Below are 22,848 nucleotides of genomic sequence, written 5' to 3'. Positions count from 1 at the left end.
ATGACCATGATAAGAATTCGTAAGAGTAATCATTCCATAATAAGATGAAATTGAGTTTCTTAACACTTTAAATGATACTTATAAGGAAATAAAGTTTCATTAAAAAAAAAAATTCATTTCATTATTTTCAATGCGTGTTTTTTTCCTTCAAAAGGATGCCTAAAATTAGCAGACCAGAAATCGAGAACACTCACAAAAATTAAGTTCAGAAAAGTCTCTACATTATTCCGTTTGGTGTAACCAACTTGTTTGATTTTAATTTCAATATGCACTTAAACTAGCTCTAAAAACCGAGTTCTTCTAAGTTATGATTTTTTTTTGGGTGTTAAAAAGCCAAAAGGGCAGTACATACAATATCGAGGATGGGGTTTTCAAAACCGAGACCAATTGTCCAATATACCTGCTTCGTAACCATTACACTAGGACACTTGGTTACCCTAAGAGACGAGAAGTCGAGAACATGCAAATAACATTAGCTAATAAAGTTTGTTTATGCAAGTGAATTTTCATGTTCCATTAATAAACTCCATACAAATTAAAAGAAATGGGAGACACGAATCTAGTTGTTTGGTTGATCAAGGAACTTAATTTTCCTAGGAAAATGCAATTCATGGGAATTAAGTTCCGTCATCCAATTCAGGTGAATTTCGGAAAAGTGTTTGGTTGCTCATGTAGGAATTAAATTCCACAGGAACTTGCAATGACCAAGGGCCGGGAGTTCCTGGGAAGTTCTAATTCCTACATTTTGTAAAATTTATGGCAACCAAACAACCCATGTTTTTCAAAATCATGGGATTTTCCAATGCCTATGTTTTTTAAGTGGCAACCAAACGACCCCTAAGGGTGTGTTTGGATAGCAAAAGTAGAGGGAAAGGAAGGGGAGGGGGAAGGAGGGAAGAGAAAGGGAGGTAAGGGAAGGGGAGGGCAAATGAAATGTAGGTGTTTGGCTACAATTTCTTTCCAAATCTTGGCCTATTGTAGAGAAATTATGATTTGCCTTGGAGGAGAGAAAATGGAACCCTCCAAATCTCTCCCCCTCCATTTCCCTCCACCCCTTATTTGCTATCCAAACAAAGGATTTTCAATCCCCTACTCTCCCTCCCTTTCTTTTCCCTCCAAATCACTCAATCCAAACACACCCTAAAACTTTATTTTTGCTTTAATTACTAAATTAAGATATTTTCATCAAACTTGTCTTTTCTTGTGTCGGACATAATTATTTTGTACATTTGTTAATTATATCAAGTCTGTATTTCCCTTTTTTTGTTTGTTTGTTTGAAATATTCAATTTAAACAATTTGAAAAAAATCCAAGGCCTTTTCTTTTGCATGCAAATATATTTTATTCGTAAAAAAACAGCTAAAAAATACAAGGCTTTTTCTTTTGCGTAAGAATATTCTCTCTTATTTCACATCATAGCACTTGTTTACGTCAAATTATGTCAAAATCAAACATTCATTGTATCAGTCGTGTTTGAGGGTAATGGACTTAGTTTGAATTCATACAGCATTAGAGTACCTCCGATTAAAACAAAACCGACAAAATTCAACCGAGAACAAGTCGAAAATGATCCTAACAAATAGCGACCCATATTCAAAATGACTTAAACCAAATATGGCCGGAATCACCACATAACAGATTACTAAAAAAAAAAATTAAAAAAATGAATTATCTTGCCTAAACTTTTTTTTTTTTTAACAATCGGGTTAACAAGATCTACATTTTAATAGCACGCTTAGCTATCATATGAGCGACTTTATTACAAATTCTAGAAAAATAAGCAAAAGAGTTGAGTTGAGAGAACCGTAGGACTTGAGCATAACCAACCCAAAATACAAATCAGACTTGAAATAACACGAAACAATTGGTGAATCACAAAAACTCTGGAGAGACGGTCTCTCAATAACGTTATTAAGAGACCTCTCACATAATAGGGATTTTTTTATACGGAGTATATTTTACTCATTACATTATACTTCTGACCATTCTGCCCCTCCCATTTCTCGCTCTCATAGTCTCATGTACTACGTCAAAAAGAAAAGGAGAAAAAAAGGGGAAAACAAACCATAAAAAACGTTGTTCCAGTACACCAATATGCAATAAACCACCAAATCCACCCACCAGCCTCACCGTCGGTTCTCTGCTGGCCGGCCACTATGCAAAGCCGCCATAGTCAAACCAATTCGATGGCTCCCTCCATACAACCATATAATGACCCTCTCACTCACCCTCCACTGTCCTCCACATGTACCCCTGCCACCTCACCAGTGACACTTCACCACCATTCTTCCTCTGCCGTCTGCCACCAATGCCGTCGTCCTACCCCAGCGAACAACCAATGACTATAGAACAATAGTTTTTAATAAACATAAACCCTAAATTAAAAAAAAAATGAATGAAAAACACTAATTTGATTCATAATTATGAATAAACACATTAAATATCTATTCTATACTCGCATAATCACTGCTAATTGAAGAAATTTGTTTTTTACAACTTTGATGCAAGGTTAACGATAAAGAGACTTGGGTTTTAAATTTTTTTAGGTAGGGATATGCAAATGGAAAGTTATAGGCAAAATGTACTAAAATGAGTAAAATTTATACTGCAAAAATAAATTACGTTAATAAATATAACAAATTTTACATGTGTACACAAACTCGGATAAATTAATAGTAAAAGTTTTAACATTGATGAACTACTAAAGTTGAACAGGAACAACAAACATGGAATTGAGGTCGGAATGCTCAATCCCGCTCCCGCCTATAGGGCGCATGTCCTAGCGTGAACGAGGCATATGACTTCCGGAAGCAGGTATCACTACAAAAAAAACACTAGTCTTCAAGCTAGTAAAATTAGCAAACCGCGTTCTCAAAACAGTCATCGACGTTTATAGAGACAGGGCTTCAACTCGGGCCACTCAATCTCCTTTGACTTTGCAAGTGTCTCCTGATTACACAGACAATGGAAAAACAAGAAAACAAAGATCAAAACTCACAAACGCTGAAGAAAATGAGACTTTAAAGAGAAGGTAAAATTATGAATACGATAGAAAGGAAGATGGTAAGAGTCGTTCAAACCTTTTTCTTGAAGTACAGCATGATAAACATTTTATTTGAGAAATCCTGCAAATTTAGAGGTCGAATTATGAAGCCTAGTAAACATCCAATGAGCAACATTTCTACTGATATGGGCATCGGCCGACCTGGCAAACAAGTACATCGGGCTGGTCCATTGGGGTTTGGATAATACCAGTCATTTCCGGGACGGGTACATTTTGGATGGCTATTATCGAATCACTGATGGGCAAGAGTCAATTTAAGGCCATGAAGTATTCGGTAAAGTTAGATTACAAGTCATAACCTGTGCAGTAACGTCAGGTTCGGTCATTTACATTGGGTCAGTTTGCCATATCTAGACACGGGATGAAGATGTGAAGTTGCAAACAGACGATTTCTTTGCCTCTTCTGTATTTAAACCACTGAAAAAAAAAATTACCTTGGCACTTGTTGTAAATCCGAGTTCACAGATAGCCTTGGCAAATTTGTTGGGATCTGCTCCTCCTGTGTTTGGATCAAATCTACTCTTTACTTCAGCTATCAAAAGCCAGCCACTGTTAAAAAAGCAGGCTTTTGATCAAAACGTACATTTCAACCTAAAAGAAGCTGATGAACTTCAATATAAGATAAATTACCTTGGCTTAAGAACCCGATGAGCTTCCAATATATAACTAGGGAAATCGGTTCCCATTAGAGAAAGGCAAAACACAGCAACGTCTACGGATAAAGAATCCAGGGGTGTCTGCAAGAAAAAATAGTTTTTTAAGTGTTAGCAACTTAGACATCTCAACAAGAGCCGAAATTCATTTACAAGACAGTTCGGAACTTTGAGACTGAGAGTATAAATATTTGGAACATTTTAGTCGGTAAAATAAGCCAACAGTTTGGACACCCCTATGGCTTGGACCTAATGATTTACATTAACTATAGAACCGTGTTAAATGCATGTATATATAAGCACATTTTATGAATGGAAAAAATAAAAACAATTAGGACTCCTCAATGGTTTAGAGTTAACAATTAATCTCTTTGTGAGACGGTCTCTTATTACAAAATGTGAGGTCAACCAATTCAATTACAATCCCGACCTATGACCCTATAACCTACTAGAAAATTAAACCTCATAATATGTGTTGGTCTAATGGTAAATCATCGTCTTGTATGAGATATTGTGTAGATCTGCTGATTACATTCACTAATACAAAAAGAGGCAGGAAGGAGAGGGATTGGGGAACGGAGAAGAAGATTTTCTTTCCAAATTTGAAAGAGAAACATACGAAACATTGAAATGAGTGTTGAAGGGGTCAAGAAAGAAAAAATATGCAACATGAGTCCCTATATCAAGCCATAATTTGACTTTTTTTTCTCCCCACAAAGGAAAGACAAATAGGGCCACTAAAATGGAGGAAGTAATATAGGATCAGAACATCATAAGAACACTGGAGAATCCAGGGGAACATACTTTAGCCATATCACATGCGATTACTGAAGGATCACTAGAAACAAGATCGATAGAATAGACTTTGTTCTTCACATTCTTTGCCAAGCGGGCATCGCCTGAAACACAAAGCATAAGAAGCACATAGAAAAGAGAAGCATCAGTATTCAACTGTTGGTGTCGTGGTAAGAGTCGGTGAGTGAGTTTATGCAAGAGCTCCATTGTTCGAGTCCCTTGGTTTACATGCTTAGGTTGTTGGGTTTTTATTTTTCAGTATTAATATATTTCCTTGAATTTTTATTTCTACTTTTAAATGTTTCGGGTTGCTAAGCTGTTTGTTTTTTATATTTAGTTTTTCGTATTTGGCATCGGTAGTTCTTTCGCTAACTCCAGCATAATTAAAAGTTCAAACAACTAACAACTAACAAGTACTCCCTCCGATCCTTTTGGATTACCCCATTTGTTCAAAGGCGGGACATGTCCCAATGGGGATAAAGGGTAAAGAATGAGCGTGGTTTTTCTTTCATTTTTCTTCATATATTCCCATCATCACTCATTACCAATTTACCACCTACCAAGGTGGTATTAGAAGCAAATTCTAAAGGAAGAACTCTATAAGCTAATCCTCTCTATTCATCCTCAATTTGAAAATAATTCCATAATTACTCTCACATATTATTACTCCGTACTTGAAACCTGAAGAGCCATAGACGTTTACATAATTTAAAATATGCAGAAGAAGTCTCACCACAACCGAAATCGGCCACAACAAGAGAAGAGTCACGATCTTTCAACCATTTCATAATAATGTTGACTGGTAGCTCAGGCCAATGGGACATCTGCTCTTGATACCCTGCATGATACTGGCATGTAAGTGAAGACGATGTCATAACTCAGGTGTATCCATCAACCACATTGTTTTTGGCTTTTTGCAAGCTACTTCATATCAATTGTGTTGGGCAACAAACAGCTCAAAAAAATATTTGGTCCAACATATACACAATCATATAACTCAAAAAAATGAAACAGTTGATTAAAGCAGAAGATGATATGTCACAGTCCGCCAGCACAAAGCAAGCCTAGTGAAGAACATCAACTTTGATTTTTCTTTAATGCAATTTGTAAACACATTAATCATAAAGACAACCTTTCAAATGTCAATAGACATAACAATTCGAGATGGAAAAAGATGGAAACTTTAGGCGTGTAGCGCCATGTCCTGCTTTTCTCAGGACAGAATCACTATAATTTCCAGCCTATCTTTACTATAAGAAAACTTCTTAGAAGGATACCTAATATACACGTATTTAGCCTAAAGTCCAAAACATGATTCTAACAAACAACCACAATATCAAACAAAAAGCAAGTGATGAATTTGTAGCATAAATAGGCAAGCCATATGATTATTTGTCAGAGGTATGCTTTTAGAAAATATAAAACCAATAAATAGATATTAACAAAGCAACTAAAAATTTATGGACTTCCAAACCAGATACTTGCCCCAGTATCATTAATTCAGAAAAAGCATCCCTGAGCTTCAATAGCAAAGGATAAATACATCTATTTGCCGAACTAGACACTACCTTTTCTAATAACGACCATAGAACATAATCTAGCATAACAGACATCTGCGCAAGGGTTTATAAGCTGTGTGGACTCATTAGAAGAGAAACGCGCTTGTGAAAAAAGAAGAGGAATATGACAGTTGCTCAACAGACACAACAACAACATTACCCCAGTGCCTCAATGGCTCCCGCAAACTGCGGGGTAAGGGGGGGTCGGATGTACGCAGCCTTACCCTTGTGCTAGCAACACAAAGAGGCTGTTTCCGAATGACCCAAGATGAAAATTGCGTCGAGAACTGCATCGAAGGACCGCTACTTCACAAAAGAAAGAAGCGCAACCACTTTAGTGAGCCATTTTGATTCATAAGGAAGGATTCATAAATGCTTCTGAAAGTTGAACAAGTCAACAATAGGTTCAAAACTCTACAAAGTATTTCACACTAATAGTAGAAGTGTTTACACAGAAGTTACCTTATCAAATAAGGAAGGATTCTCTTTGAAATAATTCAATGCTTCGTTCCCACTGCAAGACAAATATCATCAGAATATATGGTTTGGAAGGATAAAGCAGAATAATTCCTACGCTTGATATGAGGATTGGTGGGTTTTTAACATTTTTAGTTGAGATTTAGAGTTTAGACTGCTTTAATGCTGCAGTCCAACTCTTACATGTGAGCCAAATAGAGGTGGTGCTAATAACGTATTTGTTAACAAAGGTTTCATGCATTTGGACTAAAGCTGTGTTGTTTCAAAGCGTTTATGTGTTAGACACACACGACATGCAACAAAAGTATGACAGATTCCAATCTATCATAAGATTTGTCCCTGAAATCATAATAAGCACCACTGGGATGTAAGTTCTTTGCTTAACTTCACAAATATCTTTGGAGAAAAGAACCCTCTCAAAGTCAGCTAACTTATCGTCACCACAGTAATCAAATTTAAACTGTAACATACTTTCATTGCATAGCACTAAAGTCAAGGCTTTCCTGCAAATATGGGGCTAGTTTGGCAAATGGCGAATCCAAACAGTAGATTCTATGATTCTATCTCAATATACTCTTTCACAATATGTTTCACCTAAAGCATATTCAACATTGTAAATTGCCAAATTAATCTAATGGCAATATTTCCCTCTAATAAACCAAAAACTCAACCTTTATTACACTCAAAACAATTTACGCCCTTGGCATGTTCAATCTCAAACTTTCAGAAGGAAACTGTCTCCGATCTTTAACCTTCAACATGGGATACCTGATTCACTAAACTCCATCAAATCTCGAATTGGTTCCAGCATATTTAACCACACGCTTACTTAACATCTATGTGAGAGACACTCTATAATTGTGCATCGCATATGGATACATATCAGATGAGAAGTATTCAAACCAGTTAGGCAACCTTGTTTTCAATCACCTACACTGTACTTTTTGGGAATTGGGTAGGCGGGGGAGACCGTATACTACACACATCTCCATATTCTCCAAGAACAAAAAAGGTAAACTGTTTGAAGTCTAGTGAAGGCCCAATGTTCTCAGCCACCAAAAAATCTTCCTAACTACCAATTTCTAGCAAACTTAAAGAGTACTGATTACTGAACTACCAAACCAAACTCATAGGATTAATTCAAAGAATACAACTCTAATTAGCGCAGCGCTCAAGAATTATGTATGACATATATAACACAAACATAAGAAATGGACAATATGGGATCATTGGGCGTTTCAGAAATTCTAATTAGACTAGTCAAGTACCAGGAATAGACGGAATGCCAGACGCTTCATCAGCGATGCTAAGTCAAAAGCATAAATACATGCTTCTGGAGCTGCCTACAGCCCGCTGCAACACACAACACTTGCTACAGAGAAAATAGCTGACCCTTTTCGACAAAATTTTCCCAAAGAAGCAACTACTAAAGAATCACTGATTTCTCTTCAATAGTGATGCCTTTTTTTTTCTCAATTTTCCACTGAAAATCAAATCAAAGGCATATGGAAACCCTAATTAAGCTAATTTGATTACAAGATTCTAACTTTCACCAATTTGTTCACCAAGGAATTACAATCATACACAAGAATGTTCAGAAATACATAATGCAAGAATAAAAAGACAAGAAAATTACGTGCAAGTATAGAGCTTTTCATTAAGCATCCTGAAATGCCCTCCTGATAATCTGGCTTTCATCTACCAAAACAACCAAAACCCACAGAATTAAACTATAAAACAATACAATACGATGGAAAAAATACAAAATTGAACCCTAATTTGATTATTAAAATCAAATTAATTAGGATAAAAGAATGTAGAATGTACCTTGTCAAGGAAAGACGAGGGTTTTGAAGATTTTGAGGGTTTCGAAGAAGAAGATGAAGAAGTGAATTGCTTGTCATTGTTATTGTTGTTGGGTTTGTTTTGTTTACGTTGACCTCCTCTTCTCTTACGTTTCTTGGTTTGACCTTCTGACGCCATTGATTCTCAAGCTCTTAAGCTTTCGTTCTTAGTTTTGGAGAAGGGAGTGTCTCACCTTGTGAATCACACGCCCAGAAAATTTGAGAACAAACCAAGTGGTTTGGATTTTAGGGTTAGTTATTAAGAGAGAACCGAACCTAAACTAAACCGTTAAATGTTTATAATTGTAATTCGAGTCCATTTTTGAAATAATGGTCAAAAATAAAATATTTGTCGTTTTGGGTCGGTTTTGAAAATATTTGTCAAAATGGTGTCCACGTAGGCTCGGGATTTCTAGACCTGAAACACGCCACTACTAATGGCGTGTTTTGTGAAGGAAACACGCCATTAGTAGTGGCGTGTCTTTACAACAATTTTTTTACTCAACTGACTAAACTTAAAAATAAAAAAAAAAAATAAAAAAAAAAAAAAAAAATCCCCAAGACACGCCATAGGGGATGGCATGTTTCCCCTCCGAAACCCGCCATTCCCAATGGCGTGTTTGTTTTAGTCCATTTTTTAATGAAGTTTCTTTCCCTACTCATTATAAACACGCCATTTGTAGTGGCGTGTTTTAGGTCCAGAAATCCCGAGCCTACGTGGACACCATTTTGACAAATATTTTCAAAACCGACCCAAAACGACAAATATTTTATTTTTGACCATTATTTCAAAAATGGATTCAACTATTCGATCAACTAAATCGTACTTTTTCCATTTTATTCAATTTGCTTTTTGTGCAATATATACTGTGAATAATTTTCGATACAACTTCTAATATATACTCCCTCCAATTCATCATAATGTTCCCATATCAATATGGCACAATACTTAAAAAAGAAGATGATTATAAAATAATAAAGGACAAATGTGGGGTTGGTGTTAGAAGAGAGAGATGAATTAATAGGAGTTAAATAAGGAGTTGTGGGGCCAAAACATTAAGAAAAATAATAAAATAGGAGTAAAAGAGTTGTGTGGGGTTTGATTATAGGAGAGAGAAATGAATAAAATAAGAGAAAAAATTACCAAAAAAGGAAAGGGGAACATTACTTGAATAATCCGTTTCGGGAAAGAGGGAACATTATAGCGAATTGGAGGGAGTATAACATAAATAAAAGATAATTATGTACATAAATAAAAGATAATTATGTGAGATCTTGTTTAAATGCTTTATCGAGACCATTCTGAATATCATATTTTTATAATTTTTATTAATATGTAACTAAATACTCTCTCTGTTTTTTTTAATTGTCATTCTCACTTTTCGAGATACTCACTTCTCTCAAAATATATTGAAATGTATACTCATATTAAAGCTCTATTCGTAAGGAATTTTATGGTGTAATTTTTACTCCCTCCTATCCACTCTTTTCTTCCCTATTTCCTAAAACGGATTATTCAGGTTTTCTTCCCCTTTCCTTTTTGAGAAAGTTTTTATTAATATTATACTCTTACCTCTTTCCACTCATCAAACCCCACTATATACTTTATTAATATTTAATTCTAATTATCTCTACCTCTCTCCAATAAACAAACCCCACCCATCTCCTTTATTAATATTTAATCATAATTATTCATACCTCTCTCCAATTACCAAACCCACTCATATTTTTACCAATATTATACATTTATACTCCCCACCCTTAATCTCCGTGCCCACTTCAAAGGGGAAAAAAAGGGTGGATAGGAGGGAGTATAATTTTTCGACCAGTATATTTTTGTATAAATTGAATTCAAAGACTCACCTCGTAAATTGAAAACGTCAATTATTTAAGAACAGGGGAAGTATATGAATAAAAAAAATGAGCATTGATACACGTGTATAAAGCAAATGTAATTTATTTTTAGTTCAAAGCTTTAAAAATACGATTCTCTCTCTAACTCCTCTCTCTAAATTCTCTCTCTGAAAATCCTCCCCAAAAACACCTAAACTTTGCCCCACTTCCGCTGCCACCCACCCATCTACTCTCCCTCTCCTTCAATCCTTTCGCCGGAGATGTGACTTTCTTAGCCCATCTCCGGCGACCCTCACTTCCGTATAAATTAACACACTTTTAATCAATTTTTGTCCATTTTCTTGGGATCTGTTTTTTCCGACTCGTTGTTCCGATCGGCGTGATTTTCCGGCCTCCCTCCTTCTTCCTGCTCATTGGTCCTTGTTTTCTGCCGTCGTTGTCGTCGATCCCTATGTCGTCATTGGTCTCTAAGGTGTTCTTTTCTGGTTGGTTTCCCTCTGTTAATCGGTTTGTTCGGTGTTTGTCGCTGCAACCTTGGGTCCCTGTCCCTTCGTTTCCTCGTCCTGTCACAGATGACCTTGCATGCAACCCAGGGGTGATCCCCTTTTGTCTCAAGTTTTTATCGGTCTAGTGTTTGGTCTGTGTTGTGCTGGTGGTGTCCATGAGCATAGCTCTTCGGGTTGGTTAGGGACCGATAAGTGATCCCCCCTTTCCCCCATCTATCGGTCTTTAGCCCTTGTTTTGTGTCTTTGACCTTGCTCTTTGGGTCGGTTTGGGACCGATTGGTGATCCCCCCCATTTCCCCCATCTTTCAGTTCTTTGTCCTGTGTGTGTCTTATGTCAGGGTAGGTTGACTTTTGCATGCAAGGCAGTGGTCCTGGGAGGATTCGCTTGGTGAAATGGGTGTCATTTGTTAGTTTGTTTGGTGTTGTTGGGTCTGTCTTGTTGGCCACTTTTTGGCACCGATGGTCTGTCCGGGTTTTTTGATGGTGGCTCGGTCCGTATTTTGGTTGAGGGTGGAGCTGGAGGTTTTGTTGGTTTGTTTATGTCTTTGTTTCGGAGTGCTGATCCCGGTCCTCTTGGAGACTAGTTGGTTATTGTGTGTTTTTTGTGTGGTTGTGTCGGTTGGATTGTGTGGGTATGGGTTGATCTTTGGTGGTGGGTGGTTTGGATGAGGTGGTATTTAACATTTCTAATGTCATCGTTGTGCTTTATTTTGGTCATGTTTCTCCAAATAACCTCCCTTTATGGGAGACTATCTGATAGGATTAGTTATGCTATATGGAATAATGGCCTGTCAAAGGCGTCGTTGGTAGTAATTGATGGACGGTTGGTCAGGGGGAGCTTTCTTGCCTTTCTTATCACCTTACTTCCTTTCTTGAGTTGTTGGTCTTTGGACTGTTGGGACCGATCGCCACGGTGTAGGAGATTCTTCTCCACTGAAGACAAGCTTGTTCAGCTCATTCTTCCTCCTTTCTTTCTACGCTCTTGTGGCGTAAGTGCACCTGGCTCGTCTCGTTGGCTTATGGAAGTTGTTAGTATTGCTGATGTTGTGGACGAAGCGGCTCGTGGCCTTTCTACATCATCTTACCAGCTTGTCACTAGGCGTCTCTTTTGTCATGAGACGGTTTTAGTTTTATTAGATTTATGGTTTATTTTTCTCTTAGCTACTGTTCAATGTAATATTATTAGGATTGCTCATGCTATAGCTATGTGACAAGCTGGTTTTATGGTTTTATTAGACGGCTTGGTACCAATTGGCGCCGTCTGTGGGAAGAGCTTGGCATCAAGTTTGCGTACTCCTCCGTCTGCCACCCACAGAGCAACGGGCAGGCGGAGGCAGCCAACAAAACAATCCTCAACGGTTTGAAGAAGACGGTTGAAGACCTTAAGGGAAGGTGGGCCGATGAACTACCCGACGTCCTGTGGTCCCTCCGGACCACGGAGAAAGAAGCAACGGGGTACACCCCCTTCCACCTAGTCTACGGTTCCCGGCGCCCTACCAATTGAAGCCGCGGTGCCAACATTCAGAACGGCCACCTTCAACCCGGTTGAGAACGAGGAAGGCCTGAGAGCCTCCCTGGACCTGGTCGAAGAAAGCCGAAATACCGCACGCCTCAACTTGGCCGTACACCAAAACCGGATGAAGAGAGCCTACAACCGCAGGGTCCACAAAAGGGACTTAAAAGTGGGAGACCTAGTCCTAAGGAAGTCAGCTGCCACCAACAAAGGAAATATTCATGGGAAACTGACGGCCAACTGGGAGGGTCCCTACAAAGTGGTCGAAGAGATGAGGCCGGGTACATACCGGCTGACAGACATGAGAGGCGTACCTTTGATGAGCCATTGGAACACCGATAACTTGAGAAAATACTTTGTATAGCGGCGGAGGTGTCCAAACCCATTGTGGACACCCCAACGCACGATCATGAACAAATAAGTCGCCCAAGTTTCCCGTCAAAGTGTTTGTCCCCTCCACAAATTGCCACCAGGCAGGAACTCAAAGAGAAGAATCGTTATCGAAGCCGCAACCCCGATTACCTCGGTCAAAGCCGAGAGCGACGGGGAACACGCCGGTCGATACGCTAAAAAAGAAGCGTATACTCTGCGCAATTGAGACGTCAATCCGGCGGTCAATATGCCTACAGTTACGAACGCTAAAGACGTTAGACACAGTTGAGACATGCATTCAAGCTGCCTCGGTCATGCCGAGTGTAAAAACGAAGGCACTCAATTAATAACGCAAAGAGACAAACGAGGAATCGTGATCAAAGCCCCGGCCAAGCCAAAGGCCGATAAGATAAATTTATTAAAAATGATTGCAAGGAGAGTACAAACGACGGCCGTCCCCATAAGGATAGCCTAAACTCTACCTACCAGAGCTTTACAAAAAGCGAGGAAACAAAAAAACAAAAGGTTACAGACTTGGGATTTGAAGCGCCAAAAGGATGGCAGGGAGACAAGGCTCAATAATTGGCCCCCGAACAGCTAAAGCTATCCGAGACGCCGGGTGAGTCTGGTGACGACCGCCCGTCTCCCTATGCCTGTTCGCCCCCTCCGTCGCAGTAGCAATCTTCGGTGGCCGGCTTTGAGGAAGGTGAACATCTTCAGGCAACTTCAGCCTCTCACCCTCCTTCACCTTCGCATCATGGGCCGCCTTGGCCTCAGCTATCTGAGCCGCCTTCTCTGCCTCCGCCTTCTCCGCAGCCGCTGACTCCTCAGCATCAGCCATCTCGTCCAAAAGCTGTTCAAATTTATCCCACAGGAAAGAGCCCTCGGGGACGAGTCTTCTTATTGCCTCCCCGCCGCCTCCTCGGCCCGGTCCGAATGGGCGCATTTTTAGGGAGAAGAACATCTTGAAGCATTTCGATATCCTTCTCCTTTTGATCAAGGGCGACCTGCGCGTCCACCCCGAGCGCCTCGGCCTGGTTGTGGAACATATCCTTCCACTTTTCTCCCTTGGCGACCACGGCGTCGCCATAAGCATCCTTGTACTTGTCCCGCTCTCCCATCATCCTGGCAAAGGTGGCGGCATCGACTTCCTCCACCTTGGCCCTCTCGGCCCCTAGCGACTTCTCAATCTCCCACACGCCGGCTGGCAGCAAAAGAGATCCCGTTTAGCCTTCGCGGCTTCCCCTTTGCGGGCAGAGAGATTGAGCTTAAGCTGCGATCAGCGGCGCGACTTGGCCCATGGTTTTCTCCTGCTCCAAGATATAGGAGCCGGCTTGTTGGGTCCACTTGGCCATCCTCTTATAACATTTCACACCCTCTGCCACAAGCTCGGAGGGAGAAATTTTCTGAGCCGAGGAGTCAACGACGATGTTTCTGTCACCCGCCTTCTCAACAACCTTCTCAGGCTGTTTCTCTAATTGCCGTTCAGTGAGAACGGCGGCTGCCGAAGGAGGATCTACAAAAAATTTACACAAAGCATCCATGTCACCATGCATTGACACATCAGAAAGCCGGTCATCTGGGATGTCCAACGAACCAGCTAAATCCAAACCACAAGTTAGATCCGTACCAGTCTGGACCCTCTTGGTTCGAGGGCCGGCTGAGTCAGTCTTCTCCCCGGCAGCGTTGGAAGCAGACGGATGATCTTTTCTCTTCTTCGGAGAAAAGCCCTTAGCAACAGTCACCGACCCGTCAACGATTTCGACGACCTCCACAGCTTCCGAACCACGAGGGTCGAAGAGGGAGCTGGCACAGACGCCGCCGCCGGCTGACGCTGATTTCTTTGATCTCTTGAAGACGCCGCCAAGAACCCGTGCTTGAGCCGTCTCCTGATCCAACGCCCTCGTCTGTTTGTCCATGAGTTCGTTAGGGGACAGTCGGCGATCACGCGCTTCAGCCGTAGGATGACGGATGAGAACCTTCCCGTCCTTATCAAGCCCCAGCCTCTCCAAGTCTTTCTCAGACAGATCCTGACCAAACCGATCTGCAAGGGATCAAACAAGAGTTACATAAAGGAAGTAAGAAAGCTCCAAACAGGAACATAACAAGCAAAGGTGGGCCTCACACCGACCCCACTCACCACGGCTGAGGGCCGGTATGAGGCCGACGCGGCATAGCAGCTCGTCCTGAAGAATAATCTGAGTTGGGGGCAACCATCCCTTCTCAGCATCAAACAGCTGCATTGCCCGCCTCTCATCCGCAGTAAGAGGGACCAACGAAGCGTCCATCTTGACCTTGCTACCCCGGGAGATATATTTCTCATACTCTTCCCGGGTCTCACACCGCAAGTGAACGGGACTCTGGAAAGACCGAGGCAATGGGTAGTCCTCCGGCACTTGGACATACACCCATCGCTCTTGCCGCCTCTTTGCAGAAGTAAGCTTTTTTACGGAGACATATCCTGGCTCCGTCTGCACGCTGTACCACCCCACCTTTCGGGCGATTGACGGCCGAAGACTATGAAGTCGGCGGAATAAGTTGACCGTAGGGACCTCTCCTTTAAAGAGGCAGAGCCACACAAAGCCGATTATCGTCCTCATGGCCAACGGATGCAGTTGGGCCACGGCAAGGTTCATAGCTTTGATGATGGCCGCGACGTGTTCGTTCAAAGGAAACCGGAGCCCATACTCCAAATGCTTGATGTACACGCCGATATGGCCCGAGGGAGGGCAACAGACCACCACGACCCTCCTCGGGGGATAACAATTTTATACCCCTCACCGAAGGAGAAATGATCTCCGAAAAGAGTCCCTCCGGAACTGCTTGCGAATTTGTTTGTCCAGACACGGTCGAGGCCAGTCCTGCAGGCCTCACCATGATCCGGGATGGTCGTCCTCTCACCATCAACAGGAGCCCTCTCACCATCATCATCAGCATCATCTTCATCCTCCCCTTCCTCCGGAATGGACAGGCCAACTACGGGAGAAGGAGACCTAGGGCCCCCAAACCTTAGCGGGATGGCATCTAGTATCCCCTCCTCGTCAAGACGCGACGGAACCCCCGCGCAGAAGTGCTAGTCCCGGATCGCAGAAGACATGTTCACAACAAATTACTAGCAAGATAAAAGAAAAATTCGTTTGTTTACCTTAAAAGAGAAAAACACTCGCCGGATCAAAGACTCTGAAGATTGGAAGAAAAAGGAAGCCCTTGAGAGTTTAGAAAGATGAAGATTTTGGAGAAAATTTGAGAAAATGAAATTAGCGTCCAAAATCACGGAAAAACTGCCCTATTTATTGGGAAAAAGCCCATAAAGAAGGACCAATCAGAGCACAGCCCATGAAGCGACAGCCAATCAACGAGCAGACACGTGTCGAGCATGCAACCACGGAATGTCAATCGTCGCAACAGTTAAACGTCAATCAATGCAACAGTGACCAAGCGTCTTCAACACGCCCGTTCACATCTCTTCGACTATTCGTCTTCCTCAACAAATTCCTAGGTATCTAGTCTCCGCCGGCCACCTGATCAACCAAGCTAGGAAGCACCGGCCGGGGGCAATCAAAATCAACCTAAGACCCTCGGCCCTGGTCTCGGCCAAACATGTTCTTTTCCACATCGGATACCCTTTACGCATCCATGTGGAGGGGGGATATGGTATATGGTACGGCCTAACAAGAGCCACGCCGATGCACAAGAAGAAGCCGATACAGAAAAATTTACGAAAATTACTTGTGCAGAATATATGCTCAGCATACATCGGAGCCCATACCACGGCATAGACTACGCTGGGGGCAAATTGATGGGGCATATTCTGCACCATTGACCAAGTCAACACACTGAGCAAGGTCAGAGACATCCACAGCAAAGTCAACGACTCAGACAGTCTAGCCGATGCAACCCATCGGCCTGTCACCTGGGTCCCGGCCTGGCACCTAGCCAGCCGGGAGACATATCCGCGTACTCATATCCAAGACCCTCGGCCGGCCGGCCATTGGTCCATCGGTCGAGGGTAGAACGGTCTTTCCACCTGCTAACCACTTGGCCACTTGGCCACTACGTGACAAAAGGTGAAAGTCTATAAATACTCCTCAACCTTCATTGAGGAAAGGATCCCACAACTTAACCTAAATACACTATTCATCTGGTAATATCCTCTTTATCTCTCTACAATACATACCTAGCCAAGTAGCACAACTTAATCCTTTAAGTTTACTGACTTGAGCGTCGGAGTGAGTACGCTTGGCCCAAAGCCAAGCCCTCAGTTCGTTCAGTGTTGCAGGAGAGGCCGTGAGGAAAGATAGAAGCAAGAAGGGTTCAACTCAAGACATTATTATTTGATAGGCTTATCGCGTACCTATGCAAAGATAAATTCCCTAGACAACAAGTTAATGTAGCAATAGGGGTCGAACACAAGGAAACGGGAATTACTTCGTGAATTGCTATGGGTAGATTTTTATCAAGGTCGATTACGATTTGGTTTGGTTTGATTGTTTGATTGACTAATAAAACTATGATGTGAATTATATGATTAAAAGAGAGTCTAAGGGGTTCGGGTCACACATGCAAGGGTAAATATATTATCATGATAAACTTGGTACTAACAACATTGTCAATTGCTTAGGCTTAAAGATACCCATCTTACGATATTAGTATCAACTATAGGCCGGGTCCTAGAGAAACTCTCGTCCATGACTAGGTCGTCCTACTATACATGCTTAGTCTAATTCAATTCCGTGCCTCTCGACTTATAGAACGAATAAACAAACTCAATCAATTGAATAAGGCCCTAAACAAAGATTAAACATTGAGGCACAAGCATGTGATAGAAGCAATATGAACGATATTATTATTAACTATTTTATCATGTTACATATTTGATTATTGCATGGCTCCCCTAACCCTTAGACTAAGGAAATTAGCTACTCATGTTAAGGTGTAAATTGCAAACTAAATTATAAGAAATGCTAAACATAATTGTATGATTAATATAAACTAATTGATTTAACATGTGGAGGAAATTATGCTAATGAAATGAGGTTAATAATAAACTAAATAACAATGTAAAATGCAAAATAGAGGTAGAAATACCTTAATAGAAATAACTTGTGTGGAAGAAACAAAGTAGAACCAAATGCTTGAAATGTAATAATAACCAAATGTTTAAGAACTACAAGATTAACTAATTTGTAAACTAATATGAAAGCTATTGAGAGATTATATTGCTTAAGGCTATGAAGAACTAAAATGAGACGTGAAGAAGAGATGCCCAAAGCCTCGGAATACCTCTCCTATTTATAGGAGAGGAAAGCAAAACGTAAACATTGAAGATGTCTATGGCCCCGATCGGGGTTGCATGGCCCCGATCGGGGTCGTGTGTCTCTCGGTTAATTCGCTTAATTCCTCACTTAATTTCTTGAGGAATCCAATGTTTGCGATAAATGCTCCTTAATGCGCCCGGTTAATGCTTCATAAATCTTTCATTGAGCATCTAAATGAGCATCCTAAGTTTGTTAGAATCCTAAGCTTTTTCATCTTGACTTGGACTTGATCATTGGGCCTTGACTTTGATTGTTGGCAACATTTGCAATTCTCACTTCAATCCATCAATTTCTCCATGCAAAACCCAATCCAATGCTCCATGCTTAGTCCAACACTTGGTCTTGTTTAGCTTAGTGAACTTAGTGTATAAAATGGTAGGAAAAAGCCTCTAAATGCTTAGATTCCTACAAAACCGTAACAAACACAACAATACACCTAGAACACAAGATTAGCTCAAATATATACTAATTAAAGTACGACGAACAATAGAAACCGAGCTAAAATGAGGGGTAAAAGTATGTAAATTATGCACTTATCAAACTCCCCCAAGCTAAACCCTTGCTTGTCCTCAAGCAAGAAACCATATCCCACCAAATGCAACATCCAAACAAGCCAAGCATAATGATTTAAAAACCCGAAACAACATGGGCAAGGAATAAAGCAAAGCATGGTTGAGATTTACACGACGGCGTAGCATAGGAAACTTTGAACGAACCTTTGAGCTCTTGCATGATCTTTTGACTTATGGACTCTCACGGGACACTCAAACTCATTTATATGTGAAAGGACAATTTTTGTGAGTAAACACTCAACTATCCTCGACTTATAATAATGTGCCCGCAATCTAATATGGTAATCAATCAAAACTAGAAAGCCAAAACAATCAAATGCAAGCATGATAAAGAAGCCAAATGGGTAGGAAGAAGGCAATAAACATGGGTAAGAAGGAGGAACATATGAATTATGGTTTGTGGAGCTAAGTCAAGCTAGCAACTACCAAATTGTAAAAGGTGATCAATCCCAATTCCAACCCAATTTTGCAATTCAAATCATAAGAAAACTCTCCATAATGTATGAATAATACTTGAGAATTTCTCACATCTTCTTCTTCTTCTCTTTTTTTTCATTTCAATGCAAACTTCTTTTCTTTCATTTCACTTTCATGTTTTTTTTTTTCATTTTTTCTTCAATCTTTTCTTTTTTCATCTTTCTCAATTCATCATTCATCTTTCTTTTTCATTATCTTTTTTTCCTTTCTTGAGCATTAAGACCAAGCTCACATGATATTCAAACTTTGAACCAAATCCCAATTGAGCACCCAAACAAGACCAATCAAGCTACTAGCTCAACAAGGTAGGCAAGTTATAATGTAGCTAGGGAAAATTGTTTGTGAAGGGGTCAATAAGGCAATTATATTCATGTGAATGGCTCCAAAATGCTATAACAAATGAATGCATGCTTACCAAGAGATGACATGAGAACCATACTTGTGCGTTTTGATGTAACACACATTACAAGGAGACCTACACTCACCTAAGAGAGACCGGATATGGATGCGTCGGTCAAAAGAGGCTCTACCTTACCATTTTGTAGCTTGCCACAAGTCAAGATCAAGCTTATTCGGTTCATTCTTCATCTCCCACCTACTATGTCAAGACATCCCCATGTAGCTAATATCCCAACATGAAAGAATAAATCATTAGCAATAAGCCATTATTAGGATAAGCAAAGAGGAAAGTAGGCTAAAAGCAAGCACAAAGCAAAAATTTCTCTCAAAAATTTTCAAATTTTCTACACTACATGCAAACTACACTATATGCAAATGCAATATCTTCCCCCAAGCTAAACATCACATTGTCCTCAATGTGCCAACTATCCAAATCACCCAATCAAACCATAAAAATGGTTCAAAGCACAAAACAGGAAGGACTAGAGGTTATGTTTAATGGGATGCAAGATCTAAACTAAAATGCAAAGCAATTAAGAACTTACTCGATTTGCCAATCTCCCCCAAGCTAGCATGAATTTGGGGGGATGTAGATGCTTCTATGTGATCAAGGTGAAGAATTTTAGAAAAATGGAAGAGAAAGGAAGAGAGGATACCATTGGGTGTGAAAATGATCGAAAGAATTCGATTCTCTTTTTGTTTACCCGTATAAAAAGAAGGCCGGAAAATCACAGAACCACGACCCCGATCGGGGCCACCCAACCCCGATCGGGGTTGACCTCCTCTTTGGCTTTTTTGATTTTTCCCGCGTTTGTTTTAATTCCTTCTCGTTTCTCGGAAACCACGTCCCCGAACGGGGTTTTTGCATGGGGTTGCGTGTCAAATGCACTCCAATTCCTCCTTTCTTCATTTTCACCTAGAAATCACAAAAGAAACATCGTCAAGTTGAGTATTTTATTACTAATCTACGAAAAACAATTAAAATGCAGAAATTTAAAAACAAAAATAAACAAAAGCAATAAAAAGCTTGGGTTGCCTCCCAAGAAGCGCTAGTTTAACGTCCCGCACGACGTAAGAAGCTAATCGATTCAAGTTTTGTCATTGAGCTTGCCACCAACCAAGCTCCATTTCATAGCTCCTTTTGCATTCTTCAACCATTTGAAATTCTTCAAATAAAACTTCCCTTTCTTCTTTTTGGCACTCTTAGCAATAGTGCCCTTAGCATCATCACCTACAAGGAAAACAACACCCATATCGTCCTCCAACGGATCCGTTAGTGAGGATCCAAGCGTAGTAGAGGCATAAGAAGGGTCCACAGTGCTAAGTAAATAACAAGACTCTTGTAACATTGGGCTTCTAATGGTATTGTTTTTGCTAAAGGAAACCCGGTCATCACCCACTTCCAACGTTAACCTCCCATTTTTCACATCAATTAACGCACCCGCGGTGCGTAAAAATGGCCTACCCAATATAATTGGGGTTTGTGAGTCCTCGGCCATATCAAGAATGAGGAAGTCAACGGGTATGAAAAACTTGCCAACTTTGACGGGAACATCTTCTAAGACACCTAGAGGTTGCTTTAAAGAACGGTCCGCCATTTGCAATGTAATACTTGTGCATTTTAAAGCACCCATGTTAAGTTTTTCACAAAGGGAATAGGGCATGACACTTACACTAGCACCTAGGTCACAAAGGGCCTTATCAATGGTATATTTGCCTATAGTGCAAGGAATAGAATAGCTACCGGGGTCCTTAAGTTTCGGGGGAGACATATTTTGTAAGAGTGCACTACACTCTTCGGTGAAAGCAATGGTCTCAACCTCATTGAAGGATCGCTTCTTTGAGAGGATTTCCTTCATAAATTTTGCATAAGAAGGGACTTGGGTAAGCAATTCCATAAATGGGATGGTGACTTGCAAATTCTTACAAACTTCCAAAAATTTAGCAAATTTACCTTCCTCCTTGTGCTTTGCTAGACGATGGGGAAATGGTATTTGAACAATTTCCTTTGGAGGAGCATCCTCTTTCTCATTCTCATTCTCTTTAGGAACACTTACCTTTGTTGGAACGACATCACTCTCCTTAGCATTAGGAGAGACTTCTTCAACAATGACCTCATCACTTTCTTTGGGCATAGAAGACCCAACATCTTTGGCATCTAGCTTGCTCTTCCTCTTTAGCATCAACAATCGATGAGGAAATGGCACACGATCTTTAACAATAGGCTCTTCACTAGCCTTCTTTTTGTCATTTCCCCCAAGCTTAGCCTTTTTGGCAACCACCTCTTCATCCAAAGTCATGGATGGCCCATCATAGCTTGAACCACTTCTCAAGGAAATAGAATTAACGGTTTCATGTGGTTGCTCACCTTGGGGAGGTAATTGACCATTCTTCCTTTGAGAATTAGAAGCGGCTAGTTGAGCCACTTGTTGTTCCAACATCTTGACCGCGGCACTATGAGCTTGATCATTCTTTTGAATTTGAGTCAACAATTCCCTTTGCATTTGGATTATCATGCCCTCAAGCTTACCAACTCCTTGATTGTTTTGTTGGCCATTTTGTGGTGGATTTTGTTGGTAATTGTTTTGTGGGGGCCTTTGTTGATTTTGATAACCCGGTGGAGGGATATACTTTTGTTGTTGAGGAACATAGGCATTTTGTTGTGGTAGGGGTTGTGGGTTAAGCACATTGTTGCTATTATAAGACAAGTTAGGGTGAAATTTTGTGTTCGGGTTATAAGTGTTGGAAAATGTACCCGGTGGATATAAACTTTGTCTTAGAGCTTGAAAAGCATTTACCTCTTCGATAGGGGCTCGGCAATGAGCGGCATAATGACCCGCACCTCCACAACCGTCACAAACAATGATTTGGCTTGTTGAAGATACAACATTGAGTTGTTGGATGGAATCTTTAGCATCTCTTTCCGCCAATTGTTGTTGGAGCAAGGCAATTTGAGCTAGCAAAACAGAATTGTTAGAGGATTCTTCTTTACCTTTTGATGACACAACTCGAGAATTGACATATTGGGCATCATGGATTGCCATGGATTCGATCGTGGAATGAGCAAGATCGGTGTCAATTTGATCAAACCGCCCATTGTTGGCGGAATCAAGAATCCTTCGGGACTCGGCACAACATCCATTGTAGAATGTTATTGCAAGAAACCATTCATCTAACCCATGATGTGGGCATTGCCTTTGAAGCTCTTTGTACCTCTCCCAAGCCTCATATAAGCTCTCAAGAGCTTGTTGACGGAATCCGGTGATTTGACTCCTCAAAGTTTGAGTTTTCTCCGGTGGAAAAAACTTTTGATAGAAAGCAAGAGCCAATGTTTCCCAATTGGTGATTCCCAAGGTGGTGCGGTCAAGGCTATTGATCCAAAGCTTAGCCTTGTCCTTCAATGAGAAAGGGAAAAGTATTTCCCTTATTTGGGCTTGGGTGACGC

The 22,848-nt window shown here is 40.7% G+C and overlaps 1 protein-coding gene and 1 non-coding gene across 2 annotated transcripts; one reads left to right on the top strand and one right to left on the bottom strand.

Annotated features, from left to right (window-relative positions):
* Positions 1-2,599: 2,599 nt before the first annotated feature.
* Positions 2,600-8,624, bottom strand: LOC141599005 (ribosomal RNA-processing protein 8). The gene is made up of 9 exons (XM_074418862.1): positions 8,376-8,624; positions 8,185-8,246; positions 6,534-6,585; positions 5,246-5,360; positions 4,522-4,616; positions 3,695-3,801; positions 3,499-3,613; positions 3,081-3,125; positions 2,600-2,949 (listed from the first exon to the last, which is right to left on the bottom strand). The coding sequence occupies exons 1-9, from the start codon at positions 8,529-8,531 to the stop codon at positions 2,881-2,883; spliced, it is 816 nt and encodes a 271-aa protein (XP_074274963.1). The 5' UTR covers positions 8,532-8,624; the 3' UTR covers positions 2,600-2,880.
* Positions 8,625-22,577: 13,953 nt separating this feature from the next.
* On the top strand, positions 22,578-22,684 carry LOC141603211 (small nucleolar RNA R71). Its single transcript, XR_012525102.1, has one exon. It is a non-coding gene; the product is annotated as a small nucleolar RNA R71 (small nucleolar RNA).
* The last annotated feature ends 164 nt before the right edge of the window (positions 22,685-22,848 follow it).

This window comes from Silene latifolia, chromosome 9, assembly GCF_048544455.1.
Source record: "Silene latifolia isolate original U9 population chromosome 9, ASM4854445v1, whole genome shotgun sequence".
Taxonomy (NCBI): Eukaryota; Viridiplantae; Streptophyta; class Magnoliopsida; order Caryophyllales; family Caryophyllaceae; genus Silene; species Silene latifolia.
This window is presented reverse-complemented; position numbering and strand designations above follow the sequence as displayed.

Coding starts and splice junctions, on each gene's coding strand:
- LOC141599005 (XM_074418862.1), bottom strand. CDS start 8,531: ATGGCGTCAGAAGGTCAAACCAAGAAACGTAAGAGAAGAGGAGGTCAA. Junction 8,247..8,375: donor CCTCGTCTTTCCTTGACAAG/GTACATTCTACA, acceptor TTGTTTTGGTAG/ATGAAAGCCAGATTATCAGG. Junction 3,126..3,498: donor GATTTACAACAAGTGCCAAG/GTAATTTTTTTT, acceptor CTAAATTTGCAG/GATTTCTCAAATAAAATGTT.